The sequence below is a fragment of the Emys orbicularis genome, chromosome 6 (assembly GCF_028017835.1).
Source record: "Emys orbicularis isolate rEmyOrb1 chromosome 6, rEmyOrb1.hap1, whole genome shotgun sequence".
NCBI lineage: Eukaryota > Metazoa > Chordata > Testudines > Emydidae > Emys > Emys orbicularis.
In genome coordinates, this window is record NC_088688.1 from 23,763,869 (window position 1) to 23,780,366 (window position 16,498).

Below are 16,498 nucleotides of genomic sequence, written 5' to 3' on the forward strand. Positions count from 1 at the left end.
AGAAAACCTTCTAGAGTTTTTATTCCATAAAATAAGAGGAAATGCCAATTATTTATTTTTATTTTATATTTATTTATATACTATAAGCATAAATGATTGATAATATAATCAAAATAACTATAAATTATATAATATTTATAATATAATTATATAGTAATATACTTTTATATAATTATATATTTTATATAAGTAGATATAGTATATATTTACATAATTTTTATATTATTTATTTAATTTATTATTTATATGGGGGGAGTCAGTTTCAGGGGATAGCTCTTATCTCTCAGGTTCTGTTGTTGCAGTCTAATCTGATCCAGTTTATTTTTGAGAATAAACAAGATAAATCCATACAAAGGAAAGAAGAAAAATAACTAGAACAATACATGAAATGCAGCTTCTGTTTCTAGTTTGTAGTTTTGTTGCTGGAAGACCATAGCATATGACTTGTTAACCATTTATGAACCCCAGCTTCACTTCCTTGGCTCCAGGAAACATCTGGCTGGATTTCTCTGATTTCCCTCTAACCAGGCTGTAGGAGGCAGAATAGATTTAGGCAACTTGATGTTGATCGATTGTGATAAGGATTATTATTATGGGTCTGATCCAACGCCCATTGAAGTCAATTGGAGTCTTCCCACTAACTTCAGATGGGCCTTGAATGAGGCCCCGAGTTACCAGTTGCTCCCAGGAAAGAAAATATTCATAAGTGGTGGCAAGCTTATCCCATTGGATATGCCAATCAGATAATTGGATAGTGCCTATATAAATAATTGGCACTTCCTCTTATTTTATGGAATAACTAGTCCTTCATTAAAGGAAACTCTGCCCACAAAGTCCTTGAAGGTCATTTTACCACCACAATTTAGTCAAAACCAGCTTAGCTCTCATCATTTCTTTGACTCCATTTTGGACTTATTTTCAACAACACTTGTTATATAATACATTTATTAGTATACGATGATCTTCTAGGCAACTTTAACCCACTTCACCTTAGCAACACCTGTTTCAAAAATACCAAGATGGCTTAGATGTAGCACAACAGCTCTGTTATTGTCAATGACATTCAATTCGGAGTCTAAAATGCCCTGCACTGCGCTAAAAAATAATCATTGTCTAAACCAATAAACTAGTTTTATGGACGCTCAGAGAATTGTGGTATTTAACAGAGTTTGGAAATAGTATTTCATACTGGCCTCTCGAACCCACTGACAGGGGAAAACGTGTGTCACATTAATTTAGTATGTAATAGGTCAATACTTTTTGGTCTAGAAGGTCAACAATTAATATAATTCCTATTTCTCATTATACGTAATACATGTTTAGAGTAACAATTTCCAGTTTTCTACACTGAGAGACAGCTGGCATTTCCCAAATACACCAATAATGGTGCTGCTATCTAATTCTAGAAAACAACATCACAATCTGCCCTAAGTAAGGGGGCAGAGCAGAGTAGTGCCATCACAGGAGCAGAGGGGGGTTGGAACTGTGATTCTCATTTTCTCCTTGCTACAGGGGTGCGGTAGCGGGAACAACTGGCATAGAAAAGCAGCAGTTTACTTCCCCTTTTATGCTAATGCTCCACTGTCTTTGGCTGCCCACTTGCATATGGCAAAATTAGTGGACCTGCTCAAGCTTCTTTCTCCACATATCATGACCTATTATGATTCACCCCCTAACTGCCCTGAGCAGCCATATAGTGGCAGAACCCACCCTATATTTCAGTTTCCACCTTAGCAGAGAACTAGAAGTGAACTCTAGTAGTTGAAAAAGGGTCAATAATAAGTGGGGATGCCATTTGTTAGAAATCAACAAACAAAAGTAACCTGGGGCCATCTATTAAAGTGATCCAGCTGGTAGTCCAAAAAACAGAGCCAAAGATCACAGGTGTTATCCAAGCAGCTTTTCAACCAGACGGTGTTTCCCAGGATTATAATTTTTTGCAGGGACCCCTTAAGAAAATAGTTCTGCTAATCTTAAAGAAAACAAATCAAACAGTTCAAAAAAACATTAATCTCATTTCATTGTCATGCCATTCATTAAATTAAACATCAAACATTATCAGCACTTACATACTATGGTGATTGATGGGGGTTATACAAGTATACTGCATAACATTCAGTCCAAGGGATTTAATCATTTCAGATAACCCCTCAAATTTAATTAGTTTATTTTTGCTAATAGGAAAAGAATACTGTGATTTATTGACTGACAATAGACCAGTGTTCCGAGAAAAGTAAGAGCACATAATTAGCGTGGAAAAAAAAATCACATTGACCCCAGGCATTAATTACCTAAAATGAAAGCTGTAACAAGCCAGTTCTTCAAACTATGGAAAACAAATAACCATAGTTGTTTTCTTCATAGGGAAGATTTAAACACTAGTACTAATAAAAACAACGAGGAGTCTGGTGGCACCTTAAAGACTAACAGATTTATTTGGGCATAAGCTTTCGTGGGTAAAAAATCAGAAGTGGGTTTTTTACCCATGAAAGCTTATGCCCAAATAAATCTGTTAGTCTTTAAGGTGCCACCGGACTCCTCGTTGTTTTTGTGGATACAGACTAACATGGCTCCCCCCTGATACTAGTACTAATGTTTGTCTTTGCTTAATACACTTGACTTCACTCTAAATTTGTTACAAGATTTTTTGTTTGTTCCTTTAATACCAAAATCTCATGGAATGCAACTAAAGTAACCAATAATTATCTGCCAACACTCACAAAAACAAAAATTAGAAATGGAAAAGGCCAATGTCCTCTTAGCAATCCCCTTGCAGGTGCAAGTTTGTTCCCCCACTACTTTATGTAGTCTAGTTATAAATGACTCAGGCAATGGGATTCCTACCACATTGCTCAGACTTTTCTGCTATCTAACAGATCTTATTGAAATCAACAAATCCAAATACAAACTTCTTTAAAGACCATTACAAGTAGGGTGACCAGATGTCCTGATTTTATAGGGACAGTCCTGATTTTTGGAGCTTTTTCTTACATAGGCACCTATTACCCCCCACCCCCGTCCCGATTTTTCACACTTGCTATCTGGTCAACCTAATTACAAATCTACTGAAAAATCAATTGACTTTTTACCATTCATAACATTCTTCTCCAAAAATGTATTTTGTGTTTCAAAGAAAAGACCTGAAGCCTCTGTTTTGCAGAAATGCCCCTGGGATCTTCACTATTTTATGCTCACTTTCACTTATCACTGCCTTCACTTCATTAATCTGTTTAAGATGATATTCCTTAAGCTTTACTTTTATTATCAAAGACATTTCTGCACCTGTTGTTGGAATCACCTTATGTTTCTTATTCTACTTTCTACAACAAACAATTTTTTGTCTGATTTATAATTCTATACTGAACTGCAATAACACTTTGATTTTTTTAAGTCACCATAATGTAGAAAGAATTAAACAGATACAAGTTCTAAAAAATGATTTAACATTAGCTGATTACTGAGAAATGTTGGGGAAACATTGATTCCTATTAGTGCCGTACAAAACTGAAGTAAAAAAAATTACTTAAATGTATTAAAAAACCAATCAGTTCTGGTAATACAAAAAAAACCTGTATACCTTTAATAGCCTCCATTGGTGGTATACAGGATCACTACAAGTGCTAACAATTACTCCAGTGGAAAACACTGTAAAAATGCATTTTTCAGTTTGGTTTGTAGAAAAGGATGAAATTCACGCTGGATGTTATAAAAACCCATTTGCTGCACCCTAAGCAATTTTAATAGATTTTAAGGCGACAATGGACCTTTGTCATTATCTAGCCTGACCTCCTATATAACAGAAACTAAACAACCTCACCTCAATTTGGCTCTTCGATAATTAGAATGCTGTTACGATAACATCCTTGGAATTTCTAAATATTATACATGACAATTTCCTAACAGTACAACAGTCCAAGGGAAGTGATAGGAGTCTGATTGTTTGAGTCATTTATAACTAGAGTACATAATCTAGGAAGGAACAAACTTGCAGCGGCCAAGAGACATCAGCATTTTCCATTTCTACTTGTTATGGTTTTATGAGGGCAGTGTGATAATTATTGGTTTCTTTAATTACATTCCAACACAGGAAAATTCTATATTAACCCTCCTCTTAACACATTAAGAGGAACTGATCACTGACCTAAAAATTAATGGTAGCTTAGGTACAAGTGATTATGATTTGATCACATTTGTGAGGTGCTGTAGAATAAAGTCTAAATCAGAGTGTGTGTGTGTGTGTGTGTGTGTGTCTAAATCAGAGTGTGTGTGTGTGTTACAGATAATAGAAATGAATAATGTACTTAGACTTCTGTAAGGCAATTGATTTGGTACTGCATGATACTTTGATTAAAACACTAGAATGATACAAAATTAACATGATGGCACACATTACATGGATTAAAAACTGGCTAAATGATAGATCTCAAACTGTAATTGTAAACAGGGAATCATCATTCAGCTAGTGTGTTTCTAGTGAAGTCCTGCAGCGATCAGTACTTGGCCCTATGCTATTTAACATTATTATCAATGACTTGGAAGAAAAAATAAAATCACTGATAAAGTTTGCAGATGACTCAAAGATTGGGGGAGTGATATATAATGGAGACGACACATCAATGATGTGGAGCAATCTGGGTCCCTTGGTAAGCTGCGTGTAATGCATTCGATATGGCCAAGTGTAAAGCTATATATCTAGAAGCAAAGAATGTGGGACATATTTACAAGGTGTAGGACGCTGGGGGTGGGTCATAATCAGCTGAATATGAGCTCCTAGTGCAATGCTGTGGCCAAATAGGCTAATGTGATCCTTGGATGTATAAATGGGGGAATAGGCAGGAGTAGGAAGATTATATTACCTCTGTGTTTGGCACAGAAGCACATGGTGGTCAGAGGAAATGCTACAAAGACACACAAAGCGTATCTTAAGAAAACTGATGTGGACATCGCAAGCTGGGAAAAGAAGCCACCAACCCACCCCAAAGGTGCCATATCCTCCATCAGGCAGTGGTCCGCTTCGAGGAGAAGCACCTTGTCCTCGAAGCTGAAGATAGAGAGAGGAGGAAGGAAAAAGAAATAACTTTCTCCCAGCAGTCCGCTGGCCTGCCACAAAATGTCTGTACCTACTGCAGGTGGATTTGCAGTTCCAGGACTGGACTCCTGAGTTATCTCAGGACCCATATGTAAATCCATGGTAGAGATCATCCTCGAATTGAGGGATTGCCAATCAATCAATTTGGCACTGATGCAACCGATGCTGGAATACTGTGTCCAGTTCTGGTGCTCACAATTCAAGAAAGTTGTTGGTACATTGGAGAGGGTTCAGAGAAGAGCCAAGAGAATGACTAAAGGATTAGAAAACATACCTTGTAGTGACAGACTCAAATTAAACAGATTGAGGTCCTTAACATAAAGAAGGTTAAGAGGTGACTGGATCACAGTTTCTAAGTACCTACAATGGGAACAAAAATTTGATAATGGGCTCTTCAGTCTAGCAGACACAGGACTAATAAGACTGAATGGCTGGAAGTTGAAGCTAGAGAAATTCAGACTGGAAATAAGGTGCAACATTGATTACCCTCACTGTTAAACTCATTTTTTCAGTTTGGTTTGTAGAAGAGGATGAAATTCAGGCTAGATGTTATAAAACCCCATTTGCTGCCCCCCTAAGCAATTTTAACAAAGGGTTATGGTGGATTCTCCATCACTGGCAATTTTTAAAATCAACATTAGATTTAGATATGTTCTAGTTCAACAGGAATTAATTCAGGGAAGTTCTATGGCCTGTGTTATACATAGGCTTGGAAAGATTAGAATTGTATCGGTAAACACTGATTTCACCGTGCACACAAAAACCTACGAAAAAATATTTCCATTGATGATAATTGAAATGTATAGATAGGCAAAGTAAGAAAATGCTACTTGTGAACTTATTACAGTCTCATCTGAATGCATATAAAATATTCACTGCATAAAACATACTTACAGCTCTGCTAAAACAGCCATCTTATAAATCTTTAACTTTTTGAATCTCAAATATATCGTCATTATATACCTATTGTGTGACACTCCCCCCCAAATCAGTAATTTCCCACAACTCTGAAAATTAACTCTAACAAATGGGGGGGGGGGGGGGGGGGGAATGCTTACACACATCAATATTATCTGTCAAGGTTATTTTAAAAAAAAATAAGTCAAATTCTGCCAAACCTAGTGGTGCAAGAGGTCGGACTAGATAATCACAGTGGTCCCTTCTGGCTTCATAATCTATTAATTTATAATAAACAGAGTAAATCAGATGTCAGTGAATGAAAAGGATAATAGAAAAAAAGTGTGTTTCTTAACCTCTTCCACATGTTACACTGCAATCCGTCCAGCCTCCATATTGCCAAAAATATTCTAGGTCCCCTACTTCATTCTCAAGGTTTCCTTCTTTACGTATAGTGTATTCATACTTTATTCCGGGGTTATTTTCCTGAAAGAGTAGCTAAAAAAAAAAAAAAAAAATTATGTGATTAAATTATGTACTTGTCTGTGACTATAACACATTGGCCCAAATCTTCAAGAGTAGAGTCCAAAGTGTCTGCAGATATTTACAGGCACCCAACCTGGGAACATATGACTCTTGAAGCATGCCTGCTCTTGAGAAATGTATATATCAAACCCTCACTTGTGCACAGGTATGGAGAGGGAGTAGGTGCATTTAAATGTGGGGTGCACTAAAGCAAACAAATATTTTTGCAAGCATACTTGTGAAAATTTGGGTCAGAGTATATGGTATCCTATCAACTACAAGACAAGGCTATGCAAAATAACCAAATTGAGATAATTGAAAATGGACATTTTATTAACACCTATATTTATATGCAAATTTTATAAATGATAGTGTCCCAACCATATGACAGCTGTTCCTTCTAGTAGCTCAGCAGACAGCAGCATATTTATCAAAACATTGTTTTCTAAATGTCTCCTTAAATAAAGAGGAAAATTCTTAGCAGAAACAGGCAGTCAGCAAGTCAAACAAATTGTTCGTTTACTTTTGGCAGATAACAGAGGCGGGGAAGGAGATAATCTTTAGGGGATAAAATACTGAAACAATTCCATAAAATGGTTTACTCCCACCCAACCAGGCAACATTGAACACTGACAGAAATCTTATTTCCCTGCTCTAAGTTCCCTACTCTGCACACTGAACATGGATCATCCATTAAACTCACTTGTATACATCCTTCCCATAAATTCAAGGTGTGGGAGTGGTGCACTAGTAGGTCCCAATCCTTCCTCCCTTCTTTTTCTATGGTATTATGTTTAATACATATCTAGGGCATACTAAGTAAACAGGAAAAAGGCAGGATTCAGAGAGACAGACAGCAAAAGGGAAACTACAAGTACCTTCCCCAAGGTAAATATTAGTTTGATATATTTAAAGCTAGACTGGATAAATCAACAGAACATATATCGTAGGGAGCACTTTTATGTAGTGGGCATTGAATGATTAAATAGGTCTTTCCCTCTCTGGGTTTTTGGCCCTAGTTCATCAAGGTACTCAAGCACATAACTAATTTTAAGTAGAGTAAATGGGAGTACTCATTTTCTTAAAGGTAAGCATGTGCTTAAGTAATTCTATTGAATCAAGGCCTTCAGTCGTATGACTACATTCAAAGCCAAACCAAGATAATGAAGGAATTTTTCTTGGAATACCAATGGAGTGAGTTATAAAAGATGAGTTATTTTTTCCTGCCTTGTTTTCAAAGCTCCAGATCATTCCGCTTCCAGCCAGAGTTATCAGCTTCTGCTGCTGATCCTTTACTGTACCTGTATCCACACTGACTCATTGGTGGGTCCAGATGCTGTCAGATTTTCGAGATCTCCTTTTCTCTCATATTGAAATGTTGTTCCTGCCACTTTGTATGCTCCATTCCACTGGATAATAAATCCCCCATTTAGGTAATACTTGTTTGGGTCTTCACTCCGCACTGCAAGGAAATTTCCTGCTTCTGCCACTTCTACTACTCTTATGTCCCTTGCTCCTTTTGGAATCAGTCCAATGTCAACATAGCCTACGGAGACAAGACAGGTCCATTTAAATGATTATTGTTATAACAGAAAGTGATTACACATTACTTACCTTTTTAAAATACAAACCTCAGCCACACTTGTAAATATGTAAGGTGAGCATACTATCATACTGTTTAAGCTTCAGTGTCTCCTTTTAAATCTAGTTAACAGTGCCTTTCAATGAAAAGTTTTCCTGGGTTACAAGAATCAATTAGAGGACAGGAATACGATTATTATTTAGGCTATTAGAAGACATATCGAGATTCATTCTTCTCTGAGGTACACCAGAGTAATCTAGAGGAACTCCATTGAGGATGGACTAGGTGGCAACAGCTACCATAAATACTGTGACATGTGAAAAGGGTCACTGTATATTTCAGCGAAGAAAATCTGTGGCAGTTGCATTAAGTCATGATGCCTCCTATGGGGAAGGATATTTTAAACTTACAGGAAATGTTATCAGCTGTCACCAATGTATGAGAGGAGGGATACAGTGCTTTGGGCACTAGCTGGGGACTTTTAAAATCTGGATTCAAGTCCCTGTTTTACCACAAACTTCTTGTGTGACCTTGTGAAAGTCATTTAGCCTCTCTGTCCCTTTGTTCTCAATCTGTCAAACGGGGGCAACAACAAGTTCCTGCCTCACAGGGGTGTTGTGAGGGTAAATCGATGAAAGACTGAGACACTCAGATACTGCAGTGATGGAGGCCAAATAGAGGGGTGTGTTTTCAGCCACCAACAGAAAGTCCAGATTTTACCGACAGGACTCAAAATTGAGTGTGGTCATGTGCTGAAATAAGGCAAGTTTTGCTGGTAAAACTTCCTAGTGTAGACCAGGATTTAGAATTAAATTTTGCTTGCCTTACTCACACAAATAGTCTTAATGGCCTCGATAGGTCTACTCATGTGAGTTAGGTAAGCAGGTTTTGGCTCTAAACCATACTGAGCAATCTTTAATATCTATCTTGGATGCTTATCTGACACCCATTACCATGGTATTGGAGCACCTCAGTCTCTAATATATTTATCCTCACACTACCACTGTGAAGTATGGAAGTGTTACTGTTACACAGTAAGTTTGGATTCAAGCTTCTTTAGAATAATGTTTGTTAAAATTAGTGTTAAAAATACAAATTTAACAAAAATCGGTTAAGCAACAACTCAACAGATACAATTATTTTGGCATGGCCCTTCTACTGTAGCTCAAAAACTTGGTTTTAAAGTGTACTGGGACAGTTTGATAATATATTTTTGCATTCTGGTCTTTGTATTACGTTTATTTTCTTTTGATCAGCTGAATTATCTTCTGATTTCCCAGATGCCGGCCACTAATTCCTAGTGAATATTGTGCTGCTTTTGAAAGCAAAGCTAATCAGCTGCAGGTTATTCAGTTGTTCCCCTTTAGGATGCCATGAGCTATTTTCACGTAGCCATCCAGGTTACACAGCTTAGGGCACACAGCTCAGTCTGACCAGGATCTGGAGATTTGAGACTCAACATCACAGTCAAAATGTCATAGCCATCTAGCCCACACATTGGAGTATTAATATTGATGGCATTATAAAACCTCTGTGAACTGAGCAACTCACTGAGGCTATTAACCTTCCCCCCTCCCCCCCCAAAAAAATGTACTCTTTTTAAAAAACTAAATGAACATACTCAACCACTGAAGGGAATGGAAATGTCATAATTAGGGTATGAAGAAATTTATGCTATAACTACATGTACGTCAAGAACTAATCCTGCAGCCCTTGTGGAGCCCAAACTCCCATTGGAGTCTAAAGTCTTGAAAGCCCTTCCATACTAGAGAGACAAGGTGGGTGAGGTAATATCTTTTATTGGGCCAACTTCTGTTGGTGAGGGAGACAAGCTTTCGAGCTACACAGAACCCTTCTCTGTGTAAGAAGAGCTTCTTGTAAGCTCAAAAGCTTGTCTCCCTCACCAACGGAAGTTGGTCCAATAAAAGATATTACCTCACTCCCTTTGTCTCTCTGATATCCTGGGACAGACATGGATACAATAACACTGCATATTTTCATATTGGTGTAATTCAGGAGTAACACCACTGAAGTAAATAGTTCCACCACCATAAATGAGAATAGAAGTAGGCCCATTGACATCTACTCCTTATACCAGAGTCAGTCAGCTCACTGTTATCCTACCCACCCTCCCATTTGTCTGTTGCCACCTGCTCTTTCAAGTTTGGACCAGTATAAAGAAGCTACCATTTGCAAAATCCTGCTCAATTTTTAGAAATGTGTTCTTCCTACATTTCGACGGTGTTCTGTGGTCAAGATTTGGGTCCATCACTTAATAATACACTATTGTATCTGCTAATGTACCGCTTGCATGGGTAGAAAAAAGTACATGCAGTAATACACTGCATATAAAAAGGTAATTAATAAAATAAGTGTTAGCAGTAGGCATTCAGTTAAAGATGGCATTTCAATCATGAGAAGCTTTTTGGGATGTGAGAAAATCGAAAGCATTTTTCAGGCGAAATTGATTTCCTTGCACTACAGTCCATATGAAAGACTCAACTGATTATTTAAAACGAATATGAAGCTCTTCACTGCATGATTCAACAGGTGCTCATCTGGTCTCTTGGTAGATTTGAAGACGTGGAAAACGTACTGCTTCAGCAGCATAAAGGAAAGAATTATCTCAGAAGCCCAGCTGGACTTGTCTTTGAATGACACATTTAGATCAAAATTATATTAACTTTCCTTTTCTATCACTCTGTTCCATTAAAAGCAGAACAACATCTTCAAACTTACTTTTGGAACAAATGGCAGCATGTACACCTTGCTTTTGACCCAGTTTTGTTAAATATGCTGAACTGACAAGCTAAAGGTCTTTAGACTTTACATGTGCTGTTTAATTATCAGTCCTATATAATTTCTTACTATAAAAGAACTATACTTACTATAGAACTCTAAAAGCAGACATAATCTTTAGGCAAACAAAGACGTGGAGAGCACTGGAAATTCAAGTAATTATTTCCCTTTTTCTTTTTAATGAGAGTGCAGTATCAACGCTAGCCTTACACAATCTTAGAAAATTAGACAACAAACTCACTACCTTTCTTTCATTCTTTCTGCAGCAGTGTCACTCAGTTTCTGCACATAAAGTATCTGCACAAAGTTTTTTTTAATGCAATCTAAAGACAATGGTGGGGTAGCTTTACTGGATATTAAAGGGTATTATGGTGGAACCCAACTTAGAGCTTCTTTTATTTTGGCTAGAAAATATTAGCCAACATCATTGGGTAGAAATGGAAAGAAATTTCCTGTTATCTTATACCTTTCTCTTGCTTTGCTTATGAGATACATCTCAATTTCAAATGCATTTATACTGAGAAAGCGGTCTTATGGTTAAGGCATGGGACTGGGAGAAATAAAAATCTTGTTTCTATTCCTGACCTGCCATATGTACCTGTGTGACCTTGCACAAGTTATTTAGAGCCAGATTCTGCCACACATGTTAAGTAGTAGCTTACCCTGTGAAATCAGTGGGACTACTAACGGAAGAAGGTAGTACTCCGTGTGAGAAGGATGACAGATTGTGGCTCTTAGCCTCTCTGCACTAAATTTAGTTTACCCGCAGAAGGGCCAGGTATTGGGGCACTATGTGAGTGGGTGCAGAACAGCTGCAGAGGTAAATTCCGTCCTGTTCAGCGTCTGTGGCTGCTACACAGGACCCACATGTTTGTTTTGCCGGTTAGCAAAGGGGGAGAATGAAATTATTAGGGCTATCAAATGATTAAAAAAATAATCACAATTAATCATGGGATTAAAAAATAGTCGAGATTAATCAGAGTTTTAATTGCATGGTTAAACAAAAATAGAATATCAATTTTAATTCAGCATGGAAGCATGTCCTCTGGAATGGTGGCCGAAGCATAAAGGGGCATACGAATATTTAGCATATCTGGCATGTAAATACCTTGCAATGCTGGCTACATCAGTGCCATGCAAACACCTGTTCTCACTTTCAGGTGACACTGTAAATAAGAAATGAGCAGCATTATCTCCCGTAAATGTAAACAAATTTGTTTGTCTTAGTGATTGGCTGAACAATAGGTAGGACTGAGTAGAATTGTAGGCTCTAAAGTTTTACCTTATTTTGTTTTTGAGGGCAGTTATGTAAAATAAAAATAATAATTCTACATTTGTAAGTTGCACTTTCATGATAAAGAGATTGTATTACAGTACTTGTAGGAGGTGAACTGAAAAATACTATTTATTTTGTTTATCTTTTTACAGTGCACATATTTGTAATAAAAATTATAATATAAAGTGAAATCAATATATTTGAAAATGTCAACAAAATCCAAAAATATTTATAATGAATTTCAATTGGTATTGTATTATTGTTTAACAGTGTGATTAAAACTGCTTAATTGTGACTATTTTTTAAAATCTAGTTAATTTGTTTTGCTTTAATCGCTTGAGTTAACTGTGATTAATTGATATCCCTAGAAATTATGGATAAACAGTTCATGATTTTTTAAAAAATGGTTTAATTCTTTTCCCTTAAGCACATTTTGCTGATTTCAGCTCTCTCTGCACCGAAATAGATATCACTGTAACATTCATAAGTTATATAGTAAGATAAGCAAGAAAAGCATTTAATATGGAACACTGATCCAAATCCAAATATGACAAATTGTGTTAGAACCAGAAGGTGTTACCTGAAATTTGACTCCACTCTAGTGTGTCATACAGGAAGAATAATAAGGTTAGATTCCAAATGTCATTTACATGATGCAGACAAGATCACCCGGTTTAAGAAATTCTGCAATTTTTAAGCAGGAAAAAAAACAGGTGGAAGGGACTGGATGTTTTGACATCTTGATCACCAGTAGCAGATGATATTTTACCAGTACATCCAGTTTTATGGTGCATTTTCTAGAACAAAACCTGTTTCTTCAACAAACTTGAACACAGGAAAATATATTATAGAAAAGGAAATGATATTATCTATGAGAACATTATTTTCCACCTGTACAACTAATTACATTTTTAAAACCTGATCGCGCTTAAAAGAAATATACAAAAGGTCAAATCCTGGCCCCATGAAAGCCAATGGCAAAGCTCCCATTGACTTTAGTGAATTTCACCCAAAAGCTATTTCAATATGGCTGGTCAGTATTATGTTCTGGGCAACTTTCTCTCCCCTCCCCTTAATTATTTAGAGACTTGTTTTCCTCAATAGATCAATAAAAGAAATGATGAAGAGGTGTGTGAGCTGCCTTGTACCACATATTAAAAAGACAAATAATGGATCTCTGTTTGTTTGTGCAGCAACTCACTGAACACATGATCTCTGAATGCAAATACTACACTAACTTGCCATTTTAACAACAACAAAATGTGCTGTATGAGATTATAATACCCAATTAAGCAACAGCTCCTTCTGTTGTAGATAGGTCTTTGTATATATACAGTAATGTGAATGACACCACATATGAGAGTTAATAGGTTATCTGATTTAAGGAAGGTAAAATAGACTTATCAATTTACTGGATACTAATTTGCCTTAGAGGCAGGACACATGTGGGTGATATTTAAAAATGACAAATTAAAAGATTTTAATCAAATAGCATTTTAAACAGTATGATGCTACCAACTCTGCAGTTGCAAAGCATCTAGTTGCCGCTTCGCTGGGATAGAAACAATATTTATCTTTTTCTAGAAAAGAAGAGAGACTCTCAAAAGCGTATAGGTTAATTGTAGAACTGTACCAAATCTGGCAACTGTTCCCTTATGTCTGTTTTAAAAATTTGCCTTCAGAATAATTATCTTTCACTCCCATTTCTAAACAAACAGGTACAGCAAGTTATCTCATGTTACTATTAACCTTGATCTGTATTCCAAACAGGAGTTAGATTTGGCAGGGAGGCATGGCGGGGGGGGGGGGGGGGCGCAGGGGGGGGCAAGGTGATAGTATTCTTCCAGACTCCTGTAAAATAAGCTCCAGTCAAACAATCTGCTGCCCAGGGCCGGTGCATCCACTAGGCAAACTAGGCAGCCGCCTAGGGCGCCAAGATTTGAGGGCGCCAAAAGGCGGTGCCCAAAATGTCTGGGATGCTCACCTGGCGCCGGCTAAATGTGTGACCTTCTTTGATCAGCTCCGGCCGGCCAGGAAGTGATGTCATTCCTCCTCCGGCCGCCGGGGGCGCTGCGCTGCTCCCTGCTGCTCTGGCTCTTCCCCAGGGCCCCCGCCCCTGCTCAGCCCCGCCCTGCCCCCACTCCCCTGAGCTCTGCAGCAGGGCCAGGGCTGCACTCACCAGTGGCAGGAAGTACAGGGACCCGGCCCCAGCCGCGCCACCGGTGAGTGCTGGGGGGTGGTTCCCCCTGCCCCCCCAAGCCAGCCCCAACCCGCTGGAGGCCTGCCCCCCCATGGAAGCCGGGCCCACCCCTGCTCCCGCCTCCCCCACGGAGGCCTGGGGCACCCCCCCCTGTGGGGGGGCTGCGTAGGGCCCCAGAATATCTAGGGACGGCCCTGGTACCCGCCACCCTGCCCTCAGCCAGCCCCGCACCCCCCGCCTCCAGCCAGCCCCTGCCGCACCCCCGTACCCAAAGCCAGCCAGCCAGCCCCACACCCCCGTCTCCAGCCAACCCCGCACCCCATCTCCAACCAGCTCCGCATCCCCTGCCCTGCCCGAAGCCAGCCAGCCCCACACCCCCCTGTCTCCAGCCAACCCCTGCCGCACCCCCCTGCCCCAAGCCAGCCAGCCCCACACCCTGTCAGGTTATTCATTTATTTTCATTAAATATGTAATCTAAATAATGAAATTAATAAATTTTCAAGCCGAATATGTATTAATTCTAATGAACAATGCCATCTTATGTAGTATTCATTTTTGAAAGTTTATAATAAGCGATGCTTCGGGGGGAGGGGTGGGAGGTGGAAGGTGGAAGTTTCACCTAGGGCGCAAAATATCCTTGCACCGGCCCTGCTGCTGCCCACTGTACATGCATGCTGTCTGGGCTGGTTGGGCTTTGCAACCTCACTGGGGGTTCAAATGTAATCAATGGCACTGCTGGGCTCCTTGTATGTCCCAGTGGACTTCTTCCATATGGCTCCCCCTTGTGGGGCCTTAGATACCCCATTGGGTTCTGATAGGTTCTTTGGGTTTGGCTCCTTCTTCATTGGGAGCAGGGGAAAAGTGGTGCTTTCTTCCAAACCCGCTTGCTCATGGTACCAAATTGAGCAGATCTTCATAAAATAATCCTCCCTCTCCTTTTTTACGTGCAACTGGTGAGCAGTGAAATAGTTCACTGCTTGCACTGGGTATCTGAACTAGCACTCTCTGAGATCAGTGAGGCAGTTCACACCTCTCAGAGCTGTTGTTTAGATTCTGCAGGCAGAATCTCGGCTTCAGTTACCTCAAAAACATGAACCAAGTGTATCTCAACAACCATAACAGGGAGAGACTTACTTTAAAAAAGAAGTAATCTCAGGCTATGTCTACACTAGAGACCTTACAGCGGCACAGCTGTACCGATGCAGCTGTGCCGCTGTAAGATCTCCCATGTAGCCACTCTATGCCGACAGGACAGAGCTCTCCTGTTGACATAATTATACCACCCCTAACAAGCGGCAGCAGCCATGTCGGCAGGAGAGCATCTCCCGTCAACGCAGCGCTGTCCACACCAGTGCTTCTGTCGGTTTAACTTATGTCACTCAGGGGTGTGTTTTTTCACACCCCTGAGTGACATAAGTTAAACCGACAAAACTGCTAGTGTAGACAAACCTGAGCTGGCTTTTGTAGGTGACAAATCTGAAGAACTGTCACAGATTGAAGTGTCACTAGAGGAGGTTTTGGAATTAATTGATAAACTTAACATTAACAAGTCACCGGGACCAGATGGCATTCACCCAAGAGTTCTGAAAGAACTCAAATGTGAAGTTGCGGAACTATTAACTAAGGTTTGTAACCTGTCCTTTAAATCGGCTTCTGTACCCAATGACTGGAAGTTAGCTAATGTAACACCAATATTTAAAAAGGGCTCAAGAGGTGATCCCGGCAATTACAGACCGGTAAGTCTAACGTCGGTACCGGGCAAATTAGTTGAAACAATAGTTAAGAATAAAATTGTCAGACACATAGAAAAACATAAACTGTTGAGCAATAGTCAACATGGTTTCTGTAAAGGGAAATCGTGTCTTACTAATCTATTAGAGTTCTTTGAAGGGGTCAACAAACATGTGGACAAGGGGGATCCAGTGGACATAGTGTACTTAGATTTCCAGAAAGCCTTTGACAAGGTCCCTCACCAAAGGCTCTTACGTAAATTAAGCTGTCATGGGATAAAAGGGAAGGTCCTTTCATGGACTGAGAACTGGTTAAAAGACAGGGAACAAAGGGTAGGAATTAATGGTAAATTCTCAGAATGGAGAGGGGTAACTGGTGGTGTTCCCCAAGGGTCAGTCC

General features: G+C 39.1%; 1 protein-coding gene across 1 annotated transcript in view; it reads right to left on the reverse strand.

The window, feature by feature from the left end:
- The window catches only part of ADAMTS12 (ADAM metallopeptidase with thrombospondin type 1 motif 12), a 265,348-nt gene that overhangs the window by 49,335 nt on the left and 199,515 nt on the right, over nt 1–16,498 (reverse strand). The window contains exons 15-16 of the mRNA XM_065406566.1: nt 7,813–8,057; nt 6,343–6,484 (exon numbers count right to left, since the gene is read on the reverse strand). Coding sequence (XP_065262638.1) covers nt 6,343–6,484; nt 7,813–8,057 — 387 coding nt within the window. The remainder of the gene's footprint in view (nt 1–6,342; nt 6,485–7,812; nt 8,058–16,498) is intronic.